Below are 20,821 nucleotides of genomic sequence, written 5' to 3'. Positions count from 1 at the left end.
ACTAAGTTTGGAGTGACTTGTTACAGCAATAGCTAGCCGATATAGGGGCCTCGAAGCCCTAGTCCTCTAAAATTGAAAGGCAAATGAGAGAGGAAGTCATGGATTGCCAGGTTTTATTTGTAGAGTCTGCTATATCTGTACCAGAGGAAGCTGCGAAAAGTGCTTTGGAGAGTCACAGGGAAGGGATGATAGAAGCAGGTCCCCTCACCAGACCCCGCGGGAGCCCTTCAGGTGGAGGGCAGACCTGAGGTGGGAGGCAGCCGGGGACAAGTCCAGGCAGGCAGCAGCAGGGCTGCAACTAGAAGAGCTGAGGCCAGAGGGGTCGGGCTTGCCCTGGTCGGCCTCCTGCAGGTCTCAGGTGCTGGGGTCATATATCCGCCCCATGAAGACCGGGAACTTGTGCTGCTGGTCCCAGAGCACAAAGAGGAAGGGCTGCTGCACTTCAAAGACCAGCAAACTGCGGGCCACAGAGACAGCCGAGGCTGCAGCCGCCTCCACCCCGCTCTCCGTCAGCTCCAGTACGGACTGGTGCTGCATCGCAGAAAGCTGCAGATCCGGGTCCTCTGTCAGCCCGCACAGGTTGATGTCGTAGGTAAAGTCAAAGAATTCTAGGGCATAACCAGAGAAAAACAATAAGTCAAAGACCAGCACGACTGTACAACACGGGGAATATAGCCAATGTTTCGTAGTGACTGTAAATGGAAAGTAACCTTTAAAAATTGTATAAAAGAGACTTCCTTGGTGGCGCAGTGGTTAAGAATCCACCTGCCAATGCAGGGGACACAGGTTCGAGCCCTGGTCCGGGAAGATCCCACATGCTGCAGAGCAACTAAGCCCGTGCGCCACAACTACTGAGACCACACGCCACAACTACTGAAGCCCGTGCACTCTAGGGCCCACGTGCTGCAACTACTGAGTCCGCGCGTCTAGAGCCCATGCTCCGCAACAAGAGGAGCCACTGCAATGAGAAGCCCGCACACCGCAATGAAGAGTAGCCCCCCACTTGCTGCAACCAAAGAAAGCCTGTGTGCAGCAACGAAGACGCAACGCAGCCAAAAAATAAAAAATAAAATTGTATAAAAATTTTAAAAGTTAAATTAAAAAATAATAATTTAAAATATTTTTAAAAATACTGCAATTAAAAAAAAAAAAACAGCACAAAACCCTCAGCTGTTGGAGACGTTTGTCCTGAATTTTCTGGGTTTGTCCCAAGTTCCAATACCCTCTTTCTCCTCCTCCTGTTTATCAAATTATAATCACGTTATAATGTGCCTTCCGGTCCAGTTCATGGGATCCTCTAACAGTGGGCCCATCTTCACTCCAACCACCACTTTCTCTCAAGTGGAGAGAAGCCTCGTCCCCAACCCCCCAAAACCCTGAAAAGTGATGCTATTGCTTCCTTATCAACAAGGACCTTGGAAGTGAGGTAATGTATCGGAAAGAGGACATATGTTCCCAAATGAGGTCACATACAAGGGTGTGATGTCATATACTAGGAAACAAGATCATCTATTAGGAAGTCAAGTTCTATAACAGAAAATGAAGTGATATATTTGGACATGACATCAAAGATCAGGAAGTGAGGTCTAAGGTTAGGAAACGGAGTATCTGTTGACCCCCCTAAACTCAGAAGCCTCCAGACCCTTTTAGTAGAGAGCTTCTTGCATATGCCGTGGGGTGCCTGAGTTTTATGACATGTCTCTGAGGGAGAAGCATCCACTCCCACCTCGGTGACCTGTTCCCAGTGTCTATGTCACAAGGGACCGCAGTGGAAACAGTTGGGAGGGCTGTCGACCTATATTGGGGTTCCGGCTCACTTCTAATCAGCTTAAGGGACCTTGAGTAAGTCATGCAAACTTTCTGACTCTCAGCTTCCTCCACGATCCAGTGGGATAATCAGAGGATTGAGGGGCAACCTGAGATTACGGATGAGAGGGTTAACGGAATTTCAAGGCCCGCCCTCCACCCCCAGCCCACCATCACAACCTCTTCTCCTCTGATGGCCTAGGATCAGTCCTGCCAGCGCTCACCCAGCATGTCCTGGTTGCTCTTTACTTTGATGCGAGGCATCATCAGGTGAGTAGGATGGAACTTGGCCGACTCCAGCTTCCTCATGACGGCCTTGAAGACAGGGGGGCTGAGAGCCTGCTCCAAGTCTTCGAGACGGTGTTTCAAGGTCTGGGGCACCAGGATCACAAAGCTCAGGTTGTGGGACAGCTGCAGACGGGCCACCTGGAGAGTAAGACATGCACATTGTCAGTCTTCCTACCCCAGCTCTCTCCCGGCTCCTACCCTCTGTGTCCCGAGGCTGGTCTTCAGTCCGCTGCTACGGTCTGTACTATTTTAACAAGCAGCAGCCAGAGCTAGGCTCCCAGGCTTTGCCATGAGATGAGGATGCCAGCTGGGTGAACAGTGCTGGTCTAACCCTGTGCTGGTTAGAGGCAGAGGAATGAGCACGAGTTCTGATCACACAGGCTGAGGATCACGTCCTGACTCTACTGCTGATTAACTGTGCACTACAGGCAAGCAATCTGATCTCTCTGAGCCCAGTTCCTTTCAAGCATGTTGTGCAGAAAGTATATAACGTACATAATGCACCACCACAGTCATCAGGTTCGTCCTTTTAAAGACTTCTGATGGCTTTTCACTGCCTACGAGATTAAGTATAAACTCTTGGTCTGGCATTCAAGATTGTGTACAAGCTGATCCTAGCCTACCTTTTCAGCTAGTTTGTCACTAGAAGGACTTACAACTGGTGGCCAGATAAAAGTATGAGAGAAATGCAGGACCCACAAGTCCAATACAGGGGTGTTCTCAACTCAGGGCAAATTTGCCCCCAGTGGACATCTGGCAATGTTTGGAGCTGGCAGAAACAGGAGCTCACAGTGCTACTGGCATCTAGTGGGTAGAAGCCAGGGACGCTGCTAAATCCTACAATGTCAGGGACAGCATCTTATAATGAAGAATCGTCGAACCCAAAATGTCAATAGTGCCAGGACTGAGAAACTAATAGGAGATAAGAGACTATTACTGAAATGGCATTATGGTTGAGGTTGAGAGATGGACAAGAATAATCTAGAATGCAGAATTCAACTGGGCAATGAAGAAATTAACTGAAAACAATCAATTGTTGGACTTGAAAAAATGGTCCAGAAGAAGCAGGTTGTACACTGATTTATCACCTGAAGAGCATGGACATGGGGATCCCTGTTGACAGAGGCTCCAGATAGGGTACACTCATCTGGCAGTACACACTCTTCGTGTCCCGTGTACAGACCTTGCCTCTGTGACCAAAAAATTACCACACTGTGGTCTTGAATTTTCAAGCCAACAACCTGAGCATACCTGAGTTGGTAAACCTAACCCCCTTCATTGGGTAAGTACTCTTTAAATCCCAGGAAAATTTAGAATGAAGTATGGGAATAACAAAATAAGCCAACTCTGTAGTATTAACACCAGGTGATAAGTTCAGAGCAATCTGTGTTTGTTATTTAAAATAGCGTTTATAATTTTTAAGAGAATCAGACATGCTAGTTTTATGCTTTTGAACAAAAAGGTGTGGGATAATTTCATTTGGTTTGAGAATGATGTTGAGATGTTGACTGAAAGTTGATTTACTCTTCAGATTGAATTTTCAATTCACAAGTGGGCTTTAGTGCTAGCAAGATGTGGCCAAGCAGGGCTGTAATTCTGTCTGTCAGGTATCTGACATGCTAAAAGAGAAAATCAAGTATATCAAATGTATGAAGTATTTATAAAGTATATACATAAGCTCAAAATGCTTAGGGGAATATTAATTAACCATATTTGTAAATGAAACAAATGGTTTAAAGGAGTTTAATCTGTTCAAAATGGCTTAATTGAAGAACAAATGAAAGTTAGTGTTTTATATAAATATATGATTAATAATGTAGCAAATTCAGCTAAAAATTTAAAGGCTTAAGTAAAACTTTGATTTTGAATTTATAACATGAATATATTAAATCAAGTATTTGTTTAAAACCCATGAAACTGTAAAGAGTGGGGTTTTTTTGCATAAAATTCCCTCTTTGCCATTAAAAAACCCCTCACATTGGGGCTTCCCTGGTGGCGCAGTGGTTGAGAATCTGCCTGCCAATGCAGGGGACACGGGTTCGAGCCCTGGTCTGGGAAGATCCCACATGCTGCGGAGCAACTAGGCCCGTGACCCACAACTACTGAGCCTGCGCGTCTGGAGCCTGTGCTCCGCAACAAGAGAGGCCACGACAGTGAGAGGCCCGCGCACCGCGATGAAGAGTGGCCCCCGCTCGCCGCAACTAGAGAAAGCCCTCGCACAGAGACGAAGACCCAACACGGCCAAAAATAAATAAATAAATTAATTAATTTAAAAACAAAACAAAACAAAACCCTCACATTGATATTCTCCCCCATATACTCTGCGTTAGAGTGATGCCCTGAACCGGCCATATATATTCACTCTTCTCTGCCTTATGCATGTATTCTGGTTCTGTTAAATAGTTGGGAATGTTCAAAGCCATTGGATAGGGACGGATGGACGGAAGGGTAGAAAAGTGCATGAATGGTTAAGAGTGGTCAAAAGTAACCACCTCTGTGACGTCTTCCTAGCCATTCATACTAAGGGAGTTGCTCCCTTTAGCATCTTCCATTGAATTCATTCATTTATTCAGCAAACATAATGAGCACTTATTATAGGTGGTATTGTTCTAGGCCCTCAGATATAGTAGGAAAAAAATGAGATAAGGTCTCTGATCCCAAGGAAAGAGACGGTATCTCAGGGAGATAGATAATACTGCAATCAAATAAGCAAGTAAACAACATAATTCAGATAGTGATAAGTATCATGGATATAATAAAACAGGATGATGTTACAGGGTGAGGAGGAGGCTACTTTAAGGAGGGGGAAGGTCTCTCCACCAAGGTGGCCTGTTAGCTGATACCAGATGAGCAGAAGCAACAAGTTATGTGAAAATCTGAGTGAAGAGGGTCCAGGCAGAGGGAAAAGCTGGGGAAAGCTCCCCAGGTGGAAACAAGCCTGGCATGTTCCAGAACAGATCCTATATTTCTCAGCCTGGTACCAAGTCACTGGGTATCTCCCATTGTTTTCTGCCTCATAGTTCTGTGTCTTGCTGCCCTAACAAGGCAGAAGTCATTGGGCACGAGAGAGTTTACTAACTAGAATCTTCTGGGCTCCATGTTCTCTCTTCCCTCCCTCCTCATCCACTGAAATCATACTGTTCAATTTCTGCTAAGGAACTTAAGCCATTTAACACATGCACACACATGCACTTACCACATACATGAACGCATGGATATACCTAGACATGTGTACACATACAGATGCATGCTGTACACAGGTACACACCCAGAGGACTTACTAAGCCAGCAGGGCCCACTGGTGGGTTGACTGGAAAGAGAAACAGAGGCACAGAATAGGAACACGACGCACTTTTTGCCATTCAATGCAGTAGAGATGCATGAAGAAATTTTAGAATCCTGCTTTCCAACCTCAAATATATAATGCCTGCCTCGGCCAAGGCTGGAGAGGGGGAGAAGGAGAAAAGATAGGGTGGAAATAGAGTCAGAAGCAGTAGAAATGATGAATTAAGGGTAAGGCTATGCCCCACACCGATGGAGCCACAGCAGGAAAGAAGTCAGGATACGCAAGAGGCTCTGAAACAGGAGTGCGAAGGGCCAAGAACTTACCTTGGCCTTCAAAGTCGGGTCTGTGAAATGGGCCACAGGGTACTTCTTGCTATTCATCATGGGCACTTTTATCACAGAGGATCTGCTGTAAAAGGCCTTCATATTTGTTCTGCTGTGGTTAAATGTTGTCTTCCACTTGGCTAGAGGGAAGAGTGGGGGAAGGGTTACTCTAATGCAGGTGGGGAGAGGATGAAGTGGAGTTAAAAGGTTCTGTTAGCAAGGGGTGGGGCAGGTACCATGGGATCCAGTCTTGGAACTTGGGGTTGAGTGGGTTTTAAGCCAGGAGGAGAAGGAGGAACTCAGGACGGGAAGACATCCTGGTCCAGGGCCCCCTTACCACTCAGGTAGATAGCGTTGAGGAGGACAAGGCGGGAGTCGCTGGGCAGGCTGTCTAGCAGTTGTCTGATCTTGTGGTTGGTCTTCTTGGCTACCCAGGCGTTGATGAACTCCAAGTTGCCTTTACCGTCATTTGCCAGGGCTTTGGGGCTGTTGCCATACAGGCTCTGAGAGGCATTCGCAAAGGTGTCCCTTATAGCCAGGTCTGGCAGCGGAAGCAGGTTGAGAGAGGGAGGCATGAGATCCTGGAACACTCTCTCCCCTTCCAAGAGCAGGCTTGGAGAGGGAGCTTGTTTCCCATCACTCTTCCTGCTCCAATGAACATAGTATGTCGGAGCAGGGGTCCAGCCCGCCCCTCTTACAGATGTGCTCAGTGAGACCCAGAGAAGGCAAATCCTGAGCTAAGAGCAGAACTCATCCTAGGCTTTAACTGCCTCTATTTGCCATGGGACCACGGCTTGGCAAGGTAACTCTTTGAGATCTTAACTTCCATTTGCCTGTATTTTCCCTCTTTTCTTCCCTTAATTCAACAGGAAACAGACTCTGCTTTTCAGCCTCCCTGGAAGGTGTGTGACAAGACTTCCTGGGTTTTGCTCTCCAAAGCCCAGGTCCACTAAAGAAAAAAAGTGTTTGAAAGAGAAATTTTTCCTGGACTAAATAGATAATATTGAATGCAGCTGTATTTTCCACCAACCTAGCAAGACAGAGGATAAATCTGATTTATAGCAAATAAGTAAATGCAACATTTCTTGAATCCCTCTAAGCCATATTTTTCCCATCTCTAAAAAGAGGGTTTTTGGTTTTTTTTTTAGATAATGGTGTGATAGGTGAGTTTTCTTTCTATCTTTCTTTTTTCTTTCCTATATGTTCTCAGTTTTTTGTTTTGTTTTTTGTTTTTTCTGGCCATGCCGAGTGGCATGCAGGATCTTAGTTCCCCGACCAGAGATCGAACCCATGCCCCCTGCAGTGGAAGCACAGAGTCCTAACCACTGGACCACCAGGGAATTCCAATATTTTCTCAGTTTTCTACAATGAATGAGTATTGCTTTTATAGTAAAAAAATAAAAGACAGGGAAATTTTTTTCCTTATTCAAAGAGGAAAATCACACTAAATCTGTAATTTTTAAGCTCAGCAGAACTGAGGTTTCAAATATAGTCATGTCTGAAGCCCACAATACAAAAGGGCTCTGGTTGAGGCTGGTGGGAGTTCAAAGCCCACCTGGCTTCATCTCCCTCTCACAGGAAGTGACACCTCACTTCCCACTCAGCCTCCCTAACTCCCCACTCCCACCAGGACTCCTGCAGCAGCTCTGCAGAACCTTAGGGCTCTGGGGAGCAAAATTTGAAAGAACTGCGTTAGGTCATTTTAGAAGCTCATTGCTCTGATTACCTACCTAATAATGTAATATACATAAATGACAACAAAGTCACATAACACGAAAGTACAAAGGAGTCCCAAGACCCCCTGACCCAGATTAACAAACTTTTCTTTCCAGCCTTGCAGCTTGCAGGATCTTAGTTCCCCAACCAGGGATTGAGCCCAGGCCCACAGCAGTGAAAGACCAGAGTCTTAACCACTGGACCACCAGGGAACCTCCAGATTGACAGGCATTTTTTGTCTATTTTATGTCTAAAGTTCTCCAGCCCTCTCCATTACTGAATGCAGAAGGCTATTCTTACTTTAGATGGAGTTGATGAATGCAGATGACTTGCCTAAGGTCTCACCAGGGGACCTATCCAGCTCCCAGGAGCCACCTGATATTTCTGAGGCCCCAACCTGCTCTGCATTCCATCCCCCTGTTCTAGTTCTAACATCCCCTCTGTCCTCTCTTTCCCCAGTGCTGGGTCTCCATCAAAATCCTGAAGACCCAGCTCGGCACCTGCCATCCTTCCCCGGGGAACTCACCTGGGCTGTGGAAGATTTGAGAGACTGTGGTAAAGCCTTTGGACGTGGAGGCCTTCAGGGCCTGGTGGACACAGGTAAAGTCTTTGGGGTAAGAGAGGAGTCGCTCCAGGCTTTCCTTGGTTTCTCCTCTAGCCCCTACAACAAACAGCAGAGATGAGGGGCAACTGCAGGAGGAGTGGGAAACCACCGTTGGGGACCAGGGTTGAGGGACCAGGCTGCAATGGGGGGAATCCCATATCATCAGAGCCAGAAGTGTTTTGGAAGATAATACATGTCAGAAAGAGAAGGGTGGGGGAATTATGAATAATCACAGGATTTTCTAGGGTTTTGAATACTTTCTTCCTCCGTTTTCCTACCTAATTTTAATACCACTCATCATCCAAAGCCTGGTCCAATCGCTGCCTGTTCCACATGACCTATTATTTAGTTGGTTCAGGTTTACAAAGGTTCGCCCTATAGGCAGGGACACTAGATCATGGTTAAGAAGAGACATCAGGAAATCATAAAAGAGGATGCATGTTCAGTGCCCTTTCCGTTTTTCATTACTGAATACTTATTGTACACATCTTCTGTGCAGTAATAGATAAGATGTATCAAGCACTTACTTCATTCCAGGCATCATAAGTGCTTCTCCCATATTATCTCATTGAATCTTCACCATAACCCTTTTACATAAGGACACTTCCTATCCCCGTTACACAGATGAGGAAACTGAGGTTTAAGAGAGTAAGTAATCTACTCATTTTAAGATCACAGAGTTAATAATTGGAGGATGGAGAAAAGATTCAAGCCATATCTTTTGGGCAATAAAAAAATTAACTGAAACCAATCAGTTGAAATGTGCCTCCCAGGGGACATTTGGCCACATGTGGAGACATTTTGGTTGTCATAACTGGGGGGTGGGGTGCTACTGGCATCCAGTGGGTACAGGCTAGGGATGTTAGGATTCTGGGACTACAGAAGAAAGGTTCTTATGTGCTCACTGTATTGTCTCTAGTAGCCTTCCTGGAATTCCCCCTTGGAGTGACAGCTGTTTCCACTGCTGGAGCACTTTGTTGGTGCCATTCCTAGGGTAATTACCCCAGGGGACTTGATTGTGGTCTCTCAGGAAAGCAGAGGAATTAACATTTTTTGACCTCTTACCACATCAGGCACTGGGCTACCTGCTTAATTTTTTTTAGGTCACTACAACCATTTCCATTTTACACAGAAGGACTCAGGCTCAGAGGAGTTAAGTGATCTGCCCAAGGTCACACAGCTAAGAAGCAGCATTATCATGATTCTACTCTACATCTCTCTCTTATCATTGATCTTCCTTATGGCCTTACCTTGAACCATGATTGGTGGCTGGGACCTTATTTTATATGTTCTTGTATAGTCCATAGGATTTTATAAGCAATAGTGTCTATTACATCATGGTTAAATGAAAGAATAAATGAAAGTTCCAGAATAAAAAGATTCCCCTCCCTCGCCCCCAGTGTAGCCCATTTTTACAGCTTCCTTCCAGAGGCACAGATAGCTGTGTGTGTATCTGGATACGCTCCCCCCTCATGGGAACATCTAACACACAACCTGGAGAGAACTCAGTCAGGTTCTTACCGAGCAGGACTTGAGTGAGGAGACTGGCGATGCTGAACGGGGAAAAGACAATGTTGGTCTCCTCCTTCTTTATTACTGAGAAAGTGTGGTAGAGATTCAGGGAGAAATCTGTCAAAGCCTCCCCCAGCACGGCCTCTGCTGAATGACTCTCCAAGTCAGAGCAGGAGGTGACAGACGCTGGGCAGAAGGGCTTAGCAGTGGCCTGGGTAGTTGGCTGGATGGGTTGAGTGGTGGACTGGTTGAAGGGCTGGATGGTATTGACTGTTACGATGGTCAAGTTGGTTTTCAGCAGGGTGGAAGAGCCCTCCGTGTCTTGAATGGATACATTGTTGGGAATATCTCCTTTTGGGATATCTCCTTCACTTTCCCCTCCTTGTAAGCTCTCTGGATCCACGGGGCTGACACCAGTCAGATTTGAGGAGGCTCTATCCTGTGGTTCAAGAGACTTTCTTTCTTTCTTTTATTATGAGGCACAGTCCCCTTCAAACACTCAAAGCAGGAAGAGAAGGTGGGCTACCAGAGAATTATTCCCGGGATAGCCTGGTGGCAGAGGGGCCTGCCCTGGGGCCACCACCAGTAATTCCTTCAGAGAAAGCGTGTATTATCCCATTTCACTGATAAAAGAAACTGATGCTGAGACAAATTAAGTAACTAGCCCAGGGTCTCAAGGGAAGCAGAAGGAAAAACTAGGAGTCAAACTTGGGTCTCTGATTCCAGATCCTTGATCACTACCACATCATCTGATACATCTCAAAGGGCACTGCCAGTGTCAACTTCACACACATACATTGAATGCACACGCCAAAGTTAAGCACCCACCTTTGTCCTGGGCTCATCCCTTATCCCTGACCTCCCAGACCACGGGGGAGAGCCTAGGTCTCGCCAGCCCAACATCCATCCCGCAACTCAGCTTTCCTCAACAACCCCTTGCTTTTAATATCGCAAAATGCTGCCCATCTCCTTGCCCTCTTTGATCCTTCTGCTTTATTCTCCACTTCGTAAATCAGGACAGGTAGCCTCGGAGAAGTGACTGGCTCAAGGCCACCGCAGCTGGTACCGTAGCGAGTCAGGATTAGACCCCGCGTGGGTCTGAATCCCCGCTCTTCCCATGCTCTGTACCAACTCCGGCGCTAGGATCACACTTGCTGAGCCCAAGAGGAGCTCTCCTCATTCTCCGGAGCCTGAAGGGTTAATCCTCAGCCGCCCCCCCCCCTCCACTCCCCCACCTCCCGAAGGGGTCACTCACCCCAGCCAGCAGCAGCAGCAGGAGGGTCAGCGGGGTCAGCCTGGAGGCCATCTGGGCGGCGACGTCAGCCCAGACCTGCAGAGCCAGCCACCGTCGTCGATGCCAGCTCCGAGCCTCGAGCCTAGGGGGCCTCCCCCCGCCGCCCCACCCCGGGGCCCGCCCCCATTCCATTCGCGGCCCTAACCCCTCTCTGCGAATTCCGCCCCCTCCCTCCTCCGTGCCGGGGCCACCTTCTCCCTGGCTCCTCCCCCTGTTTTGTTTTCCCCAAACCGCTTCCCTTTCCCGGCACCGGCTGGCCCTTCCTTTCCCCCCAGGCCCGGGTCTCCGTCCATCTGTTCCATCCAGAGGGTCCCGCTTTAGCTAAACAATGAGGCCAGGGGCCCTGGTAGGAGGGGAGGTCCAGAGGGGGCTGGGCACGACAGCCCTGGGGGAGGAGATGGAGGGGAAGGAGGGGGAGGCAAAGGTCTTAAGAGGAAGCGAGGAAACAGAGACTGCAGAGATAAAGGGGTGGGGGGGCGGGGCACTGGGGAGGAAAAGAAGGAGACGAGGATGAGGAGACCTCCTTCTCCCAACACCCCCCTCCCCAGCACCAAACCTGCTCCAAACTCCTGGTCACTGGGCAGCTTCAGGGCAGACTAAGTGGGTAGTCCCACAGCGTCGGGGCGTGGGGGGGGGGGAGTGCGGGGCGGGGGGGCGGGTGTTCGGTCTTAGCTATTGGCTGGCCCAGGACATTGCCCAGTTACAAATTAAGGCTGATTGATCGCTGGTGTGATTTCCCGTAAATCAGGATGGGACGGATACTGATTCGTAAGCCAGGCCGGGAATTTAGCCCAAAGCCCCTTGGGAGCCGGGGGTGGGGCAGCTTGGGTGCAGCTCTCAGCTGTACACAACCAAGCCTCCTCCTGCATCTTTATGGGTCATGATAGAAGCAGCACAGACACAGAATGTGCTCCACAGTTCGCAAGCAACCAGCTTTCCTGGAATTGCTCATCTCAGTGGACCCTCAGAGTAACCCTTTGGAAATAGGCCCGATTGTGCCCATTTGATAGTTAAGAGCCTTAAAACACTTAAATGGCTGGCTCACTTGGAGAGCCCTCACTTGAAAATAAGCTTGGACTGGACCTCCTGAGGTCCTAACCTCACCCCCGCTCTCCTCCATGGGTGTTCTGCTTCTCCTCTTGGAAACCCGGAGTTAGTGGTTCTTCCATTCTGTAACAGACAAGGAATCTGAAGCCCCCAGTCCAGCGAGCATTCACCTTAAGTAAAAAACACAAAGCTGAGCTATATGTGTTGAGGGTGGGAGAGAGTGGCCTGGGAGCCAACAGCCCTGGCTGTGAGGCCTGGCTTGCTGTGTGACCCTAGCAAGTTGCTTTCCCTCTCAGCACCTAGCTCCCCTCTCATGGTTGCCAGATAAAATACAGGAAGCCCAGTTAAATTTGAATTTCAGATAAATGAAAAAAAGTTTATTTGGAAATGTGCCCCCCGCAATATGGAGGCCTACTTATACTAAACAAAGTAGTTTTTGGTCTTTTATCTGAAATTCAGATTTAACTGGACATTCTGTATCTTATTTGCTAAATCTGGCAACACTACCTCTGCAAAACAAGGTGGTCTCTGATGACCTGATACAGCTCCGATGTTCTATGATCACCTCACTGCTGGGCCTGTCCTGTTTGGCACATTCTGGAAAGTTGGCTGCTAGCGCCAGAACTGCTACTCTAAGGGGTTGACCAAGGACAGAAACGAGAGAGAATATTTGTGTGGCTCCTTGGGGGGGGGAGGGGTGTCTTTGGAAAAGACTCACAAAGACACCAGCTTTGCAGGTACTTCATTCCCTGCAACCACTGGGGAACCTCCAAAGTCATGGGGAAGTTCCTTCACATCAGTGCCATGGTTGAAACAGCTGCGCACACAATGCCACTTCTCCATCCCCAGGGCCCAAGTTGGGGCCTTTGAACTTGTGGGTCAGCCAAACACAAAGAAGATGATGGCAATCAACCTCATTCATCCTTTCATTAATTCTCATGACACCAATGAAGTGGGTGCTAATATTAATCCCACCTGAAATCAAATTTTTAAAATATGAGACTCAGCAGAAATTATTTGATTCATCCAACATCACACAACTAGTAAGTGACAGAGCCAGGATGTGGACCACGTCTCTCTGAGCCCGAAATCCTGTATTAACCCCTATGAATTACTGGCACGTGCCAGGAGCTAGCCTAAAGCCAGCAGCAGAGTGAACACCCTGTGTCCAGCTGCAAGACTGTGGTGCTCTGTGGGCCAGAGTCTCAGGGTGCACGAGCACCAGTGGAGAGGTCTTCCCGATCTCCTTTAGACATCTCAGCTCTCTGGCCGCAGCCATCTCTTCTGGACATTTAGAGGGTGTCTCTGCTTTGTGGATACTGTCCTGCCTGATGAAACTGGAGCGAAGCGGAAGCCCTTCCCCAAAGTGAATGGCCTGAGGTTGACTTAATCAGGGTGTTCGCACAATTTCTCCTTAGTGTGGGCGATCCGATAGTCAATCAGCTTAGGGTTGTGAATTCAGTCCTTGCCCCACCACTGGGGGCAGGTCCTGGGTTTCTCTGCCATTAGAACCTTCCCTTCCAATGGGTGAGGAGGGATAAGCCCACAGGAAGCTCTTTCTCCGTGTCGTATGTGTACATGACTTTTCCTTGCTGCGGGGTTCCTGGTGGTGGATGAGTTCAAATTCTCGCTAAAGCTCTTTCTGTACTCAGAGCGTTTTATCAGCTTTTTCCCCTTGGGTAAGTCCTCAGATACAGAAGGTACAAATTGCTGTGGGTGAACGCTTTCTCAAAATCTGTACACCTGTAGTTTCTCCTCTGAAAAAAATTGCCCCAACCTTGGAAATCGGGCAGGAGAATTAGGGTCACCAGATTCTCGGAAGACGGAGAATCATTGGGTGATTATTTCCTCATTTCTCTCACAGGTAGCACACAACTAGTACCACTATAGACGCAGAGAGTGGTTGAATGATTACGTACAAAGAATATCTTGGGCAATAGGGCTTAATCCTCTCTTCAGAACCCTGGCTGAGGAATACCATTCGAGGAGAATAAAATTTTCTTTGATTTCTTATTTACTATAGATCAGGGCCCAGAATCTGTAACGTCAGATGTTGACCTGCCAAAAAGGAAAAGATGCAAATATTTTTTGTCTGGGAGAGATGAGAGTGAAGTGGAAACACCTCTTCTGTGTTAGCGCTGCCAGGTAGACCAGGTGCACAACTTTACCTAGGACGTGTGTGACATGAGCCAACCATTTCACACAGCAACACACCACCTACTCGACTCCACACACACACACACACACACACACACACACACACACACACACACATAACATCAAAGGTCGGAATGGTAGTTACTAGGGGTGGGTCGGGGATGGGGATAGGGAATTATTGATCAATATACATAAAGCTTTGGTTAGGGACTTCCCTGGTGGCACAGTGGTTAAGACTCCATGCTCCCAATGCAGGGGGCCTGGGTTCAATCCCTGGCCAGGGGACTAGATCCCACATGCATGCCGCAACTAAGACCCGGTGCAACCAAATAAATAAATAAATAAATATTAAAAAAAAAAAGCTTTGGTTAAGTAAGATGAACAAGCTCTAGAGACCTTCTGTACAACATTGTACCTATAGCCCACACCAATGTACACTTAAAATTTAAGAGGATAGACCTCATGTTAAGTGTTATCACAATAAAATAAAATAAAATAACCCTTGATTTTCATCGTCCTGTCAGTCTACTGGTAGGAGGTAGTGGGGAGTGAGAGACAAAGACCTGGATTAGATCCAAATAATTATTGAGAAACAAACACCCAAACCCCAGACTCACAACCTATTTGAAGGCCCTGTAAGACCAAAGAATACAAAGCTTTTCTGGGTAGAACAGAAACAGATGATGACTCCTAATGGGTGTTCTAAATGGGCTCCTTTCTTTCTTCCTTCCTTTCTTTTAAAAATATTTATTTATTTATTTTAGCTGCGCCAGGTCTTAGTTGAGGCATGCAGGATCTTTAGTTGCGGCACGCGTGCGGGATTCTAGTTCTCCTACCAGGGATCGAACCCGGACCCCCTGCATTGGGAGCAAGGAGTCTTATTCACTGGATCACCAGGGAAGTTCCTCGTTTATTTCTTTCTAAGGAAATTTTGTATCATGCTTTCAAAGTTATCACTACGATGTCACATGTGTACTTTGTAAAAATTTTCAAACAATCCAGACATTTATAAAATGAAGAGTTATTCCAGACACAGCTGCTGGTAACAGTTGCAAGTGTATTCTTCAAGACCCCCCTCTCTATTTATGAAGTTATATCCACCTCTCCTGCACACGTAATTATTACTCTTCCATAATTTCTTTCCTCACTTTAATGTCACGGACATGGTTCCATGTCGTTGCAGGCAGCTGTACCTCATTCGTCCTTACAGCTGCCTAGTGTTCCACTGTGTGGATGTATCACAAACTATGTCTTTGATCTCACACTGAGAGGCATTTGGGTTGATTCCCAGGCCCCTAATTGCATTCTGGTTCCAGAAGGCTCCCTCTTTCCTGCCCACTTTTACTCTCTTACTCAGCAGCTTACCTGGCTTCTCTGCCACAATCCTGCCTGTAACTTTTGGCTCTAGCTCTCTGTTGCCACCTTTTTGGATAGAAAACCCAGGTTTGGACGATTTACTCAGCTGTGAATTTGGTTCCTTTCATATTATGATTTCTTTCTTTCTTCCTTTCTTCCTTTCTTCCTTTCTTCCTTTCTTCCTTTCTTCCTTTCTTCCTTTCTTCCTTTCTTTCTTTCTTTCTTTCTTTCTTTCTTTCTTTCTTTCTTTCTTTCTTTCTTTCTTTCTTTCTTTCTTTCTTTCTTTCTTTCTTTCTCTCTCTCTCTCTTTCTTTCTTTCTTTCTTTCTTTCATTCTTTTCTTCCCTTCTCTTTTGCAGCATGTGGGATTTTAGTTCCCTGACCAGGGATCCAACCTGCCTCCTCCGCATTGGAAGTGCAGAGTCTTAACCACTGGACCGCCACCACCAGGGAAGTCCTCAGATTATGATTTCTTGTTTTGACCTGCTGCTTCTGCTTCCCTGCACTGCTCCTGAGGATAAAAGTGCCTGCCTCAGTCCCAGGAAAGCCAGCTCGCCTGCCCCATCCCTCATTCATCCGTGCCTGACAAGGGGACAGGAAGCCAACATCCTAACCCTGCCCTATTTGGACATGCAGCCCACATGGTCACCTACCCAACTGAGGGCTTTTCTATGCTCCACCCTCTAATATGTAATTACCCTTGCCCTACAAACCATGTAAGTATCTTTCATCATCCAACTATTTACCTGCCACAAATGATAGTTTTTTTCATCTGGAAGAAGGGCTGCACATTTCCCCCCCACCCAGGGTCGTATGTGATTAGATGCAGGGCAGAAAGGGGGAAGGACATATGCCTCTGAGTCACACTGACTTGGAGTCAAATACTGTTTTTCTACTTATTAACTGTCCGGGGGGAACTTAACGTCTCTGAGGAGTCATGGTTTCAGAATCTAATATGGGGGTTGTGCTCTCTCCCCTACAGGGCCATTCTGAGGATTAAGTAACACAGGTGAAAAGTACATGAAATGTGCTTGAAAGGTAGCAGTTTTTGAGTGGTGATGACTAATTTCTCATAAATTCCAGAAAAAGGAATCATTTTTGTTTCCCATTAGAGTGGTCATAAATTGCGCGTTCATGAATGGAATTTTACATCAAGGCGGGTGTTCGTTCTTGAGCAAATCATCCTTGTAGGCCCACCTAGACCTTTAATTTCATTTTCTGATGAGACACATAATGCACAAGGAACCTGCAATGGCTGCCCAGTGTCTTTGTAACATTAAAAAAAAAAACAACTATAAAGAGTAATTCATAAAGAAAATTACATAAAATAAATGTACAATTTAACAAAATATTATAAAGTTCACATCCATGTAACCACCACCCTGTTCAAAAAATAGATTATTATTGTCAAGCCATAAGCATCCCCTGTTCACCTCTCAATCACAATTCCGTTTCCCTATAGGAAACCATGGTCTGAATGTTATAGTAATCAATTCCTTACCTTTCTTTATACATTTGCCACCTATGTCACCGTTCCTAAACAATATCGTTAGTTTTGTCCATTTTGGAAGTTTATATAAATGAAATCATGCAGTGTGTATTCTTAAGCATCTGGCTCCTCTCACTCAACATTACGCTTTTACGATTTGTCCGTATCAGTGCATGCAGCTGTGGTTTGTTCATTTTCAGTATTCTATAGAATTCCTTTATGTTAATATACCACAATTTTATCTTTTCTAGTATTGATGGACACTTGTTTCTAGTTTCAGGCTCTTCTGTATAATGCATGTATGAATATACCTGTGCATGTGGCCTGTTACTCTAGGGCTGACGTTGCTGAGTTAAAAGATGTGAGCGCCTTCAATTTTTCTACCACATCCAAAGTGATTTTACCAATTTAAACTTTCATAGCAGTTTATAAAACTGTTGTGTTAGACCTTGTGATGGTTAATTTTATGTATCAGATTGGCTGGGCCATTGTGCCCAGGTATTTGGTCAAACATTATTTTGGATGTTTGGATGTTTCTGTTGAGGTTGTCTTTTTTTCAGAAAAGATTAGCATTTAAGTCAGTGGACTTTGAGTAAAGCAGATCACCACCATAATGTGGATGGGCCTCATCCCATCAGTTGAAGGTCTTAACTGAACATAGACTGACCACCCCTAAACAAGGAGAAATTCTTCCAGCAGACAGCCTGCGGGCTCTAACTGCGATTCTTCCCTGAGTCAGCCCACCGGCCTAGCCCATCAGATTTGGGACTCACCAAGGCTCCACAATCATGTGAACCAATTTCTTAAAATAAATTTCTCTCTCTCTCTCTCCCTATCTATCTATCTATCTATCTATCTATCTATCTATCTATCTATCTATCTAATCTATCTATCAATCAACATCTAGAATACATACATATATAGAGAATATTATATATATATATATTTATATATATGGAGAGAGAGAGAGAGAGAGGAAGCCAGTCTTTGTTCTACTAAGACCTACAACTGATTAGATGAGGTCCACCCACATTATAGAGGGCAATCTGCTTTACGCAAAGCCCACTGATTTATATATGTATGTGTATGTAGTATACGCATACACACACATCCTGTTGGTTCTGTTTCTCTGGATAACCCTGACTTATACAGACCTAAAATTAAGGCTTATTACGCACGGCATTGACAGCTGGCAAAACAGAGAGGGCCTTTAATGGCCTAACTGCAAGTCCGCCTCCTCACGCTGCTCCATTGGAAAAGGTCCCCTAGCCAAACAACCCTCCTTATCCAGGGGACCAGGCACAGTTCCTGATGACCTCTGAGTACTGGGTTTCAGTTTCCTGTCAGCCTGTAGAATTATTCAAACAAATCAATCATATCTTCCCATGGGAGCCAGAGGGCACTCCATCTTCCTGATACCGCAAAGCCTGCTTCCCACAGCCCCTGGTTGTTTGCTCTGTTCCTAAGTGCAGGCTCTGTGTGGCCCTGTATGGCATGGGATGTCCTCATCCCTCAGGATGTGAGTATATGTGACCAATAAGCTGCTGTTGATCTTATCTGTCCAAGTGTCAAGTGTTGTGTGTTTAGTGATCCCCCTAACTATAGAGCAGGAATCCCTCCCTCACTAGTGGAATGGGAGGCATTTAAAACAAAAAGCTAGGGCTTCTCTGATGGCACAGTGGTTGGGAGTCTGCCTGCCAGTGCAGGGGACACGGGTTCAAGTCTTGGTCCGGGAGGATCCCACATGCCATGGAGCGACTAGGCCCGTGAGCCACAACTACTGAGCCTGTGCTCTAGAGCCCGTGAGCCACAGCTACTGAGCCTGCGTGCCACAACTACTGAAGCCCACGTGCCTAGAGCCTGTGCTCTGCAACAAGAGAAGCCACCGCAATGAGAGAACCGCGCACCGCAGCGAGGAGTGGCCCCCACTCGCCGCAACTAGAAAAAAGCCCTCACGCAGCAATGAAGACCCAATGCAGACAAAAATAAATAAATAAAATAAAATAAAATAAAATAAAATAAAAATTTAAAAAAATAAAAAATAAAAAGAATAAAATAAAACAAAAACCTAGTATTCCATCAAATTCTCACCAACACCTGGTATTGCCATAATTTAAACTTTTAGTCAATCTATTAATATCTCATTATAGTCTTAATTTTTTTCAGTTTTTTTAATTGAAGTAAAGTTGATTTACAATGCTGTACAGCAAAGTGATTCAGTTATACATATATATACATTCTTTTTTTAATATTCTTTTCCATTATGGTTTATCATAGGATACTGAATATAGTTCTCTGTGTTATACAGTAGGACCTTGTTGTTTATCCATCCTATATATAATAGCTTACATCTGCTGACCCCAACCTCCCACTCCATTCCATCCCCAAACCCCCTCCCCCTTGGCAACCACCAGTCTGTTCTCTATGTCCGTGATTCTGTTTGTTTCATTGATAGGTTCATTTGTGTCATATTTTAGATTTCACATGTAAGTGGCAGCATATGGTATTTGTCTTTCTCTTTTTGACTTACTTCACTTAGTATTATAATCACTAGTTGCATCCATGTTGCTGCAAATGGCATTATTTCATTCTTTTTTATGGCTGAGTAGTATTCCATTGTATATACGTACCACATCTTCTTTGTCCATTCCTTTGTCAATGGACATTTAGGTTGCTTCCATGTCTTGGCTATTGTGACTAGTGCTGCAATGAACATAGGGGTGCATGTATTTTTTTGAATTATAGTTTTATCTGGATATATGCCCAGGAGTGGGATTGCTGGATCATATGGTAATTCTATTTTTAGTTTTCTGAGGAACCTCCACACTGTTTTCAACAGCGGCTGCACATTATGGTCTTAATTTTTATTTCCTTGATCACTAATGAGACCATGCACTTTTAAAAAAAATTTTATTTATTTATTTATTTATCCATCTATGGCTGTGTTGGGTCTTCGTTTCTGTGCTAGGGCTTTCTCTAGTTGCGGCAAGTGGGGGCCACTCTTCATCGCGGCGCGCGGGCCTCTCACCATCGCGGCCTTCTCTTGTGGCGGAGTGCAGGCTCCAGATGCGCAGGCTCAGTAGTTGTGGCTCATGGGCCTAGTTGCTCCGCGGCATGTGGGATCTTCCCAGACCAGGGCTCGAACCCGTGTCCCCTGCTTTGGAAGGCAGATTCTCAACCACTGCGCCACCAGGGAAGCCCTGGGATTGATTTTTTTGGTATGATGTGAAGTAGGGGTACAACTTGCTCATTCTCCTGTGTGGATCTCAAATTGTGACAACATCACTTATAAATTTTGGTATCTGGTAGACCAAATCCCCCCACTTTTTTCTCCTTCAAGAGTGTCATTGCAGGGCTTCCCTGGTGGCGCAGTGGTTAAGAATCTGCCTGCCAATGCAGGGGACACGGGTTCAAGCCCTGGTCCGGGAAGTTCCCACATGCCGCGGAGCAACTAATGCGCCACAAGTCCTGAGCCTGCGCTCTAGAGCCCACAAGCCACAGCTACGGTAGCCCGCGTGCCTAGAGCCCGTGCTCCACAACCACAACAAGAAAAGCCACCGCAATGAGAAGCCCGTGCACCTCAACGAAGAGTAACCCCCGCTCACCACAACTAGAGAAAGCCTGCATGCAGCAACGAAGACCCAATGCAGCCAAAAATAAATAAATTAAATAAATAAATAAATTAAAAAAAAAAAGAGTGTCATTGTTTTTCTTGATCCCTGCATTTCTATATGTATTTAGAATCAGTTCATCATGTTCCACAAAAAAACCAAAATATCTGTTGGGATTTTTGACTGGTATTAATTTACATCTATAGATTATTTGGGAGGAGAATTGACAAATCTTCCAATTAATGAATATATTATAGTTTTCCAGTTATTTGGGTCTTCTTTAATATCTCTCAGTATAGTTGTTTAGTTTTTTCTGTAGATGTATCCCACCTA

General features: G+C 45.9%; 1 protein-coding gene across 1 annotated transcript; it reads right to left on the bottom strand.

The window, feature by feature from the left end:
* Nucleotides 1-96: 96 nt before the first annotated feature.
* SERPING1 (serpin family G member 1) lies at nt 97-11,476 on the bottom strand. Its single transcript, XM_082476108.1, has 8 exons — nt 11,386-11,476; nt 10,791-10,865; nt 9,545-9,974; nt 7,946-8,080; nt 6,041-6,244; nt 5,704-5,843; nt 2,031-2,232; nt 97-608 (listed from the first exon to the last, which is right to left on the bottom strand). The coding sequence occupies exons 2-8, from the start codon at nt 10,839-10,841 to the stop codon at nt 355-357; spliced, it is 1,416 nt and encodes a 471-aa protein (XP_082332234.1). The 5' UTR covers nt 10,842-10,865; nt 11,386-11,476; the 3' UTR covers nt 97-354.
* Nucleotides 11,477-20,821: the final 9,345 nt, after the last annotated feature.

The sequence above is a fragment of the Balaenoptera physalus genome (assembly GCF_965194825.1).
Source record: "Balaenoptera physalus genome assembly, chromosome: 10".
Classification (NCBI taxonomy): domain Eukaryota; kingdom Metazoa; phylum Chordata; class Mammalia; order Artiodactyla; family Balaenopteridae; genus Balaenoptera; species Balaenoptera physalus.
This window is presented reverse-complemented; position numbering and strand designations above follow the sequence as displayed.

Excerpts from the sequence above, each read along its gene's own strand:
- SERPING1 (XM_082476108.1), bottom strand. The coding sequence starts at position 10,841 with ATGGCCTCCAGGCTGACCCCGCTGACCCTCCTGCTGCTGCTGCTGGCT. Across the intron at positions 8,081-9,544 it reads CCTCACTCAAGTCCTGCTCG|GGGCTAGAGGAGAAACCAAG; the intron begins GTAAGAACCTGA and ends TGTTTGTTGTAG. Across the intron at positions 5,844-6,040 it reads CAACGCTATCTACCTGAGTG|CCAAGTGGAAGACAACATTT; the intron begins GTAAGGGGGCCC and ends TCTTCCCTCTAG.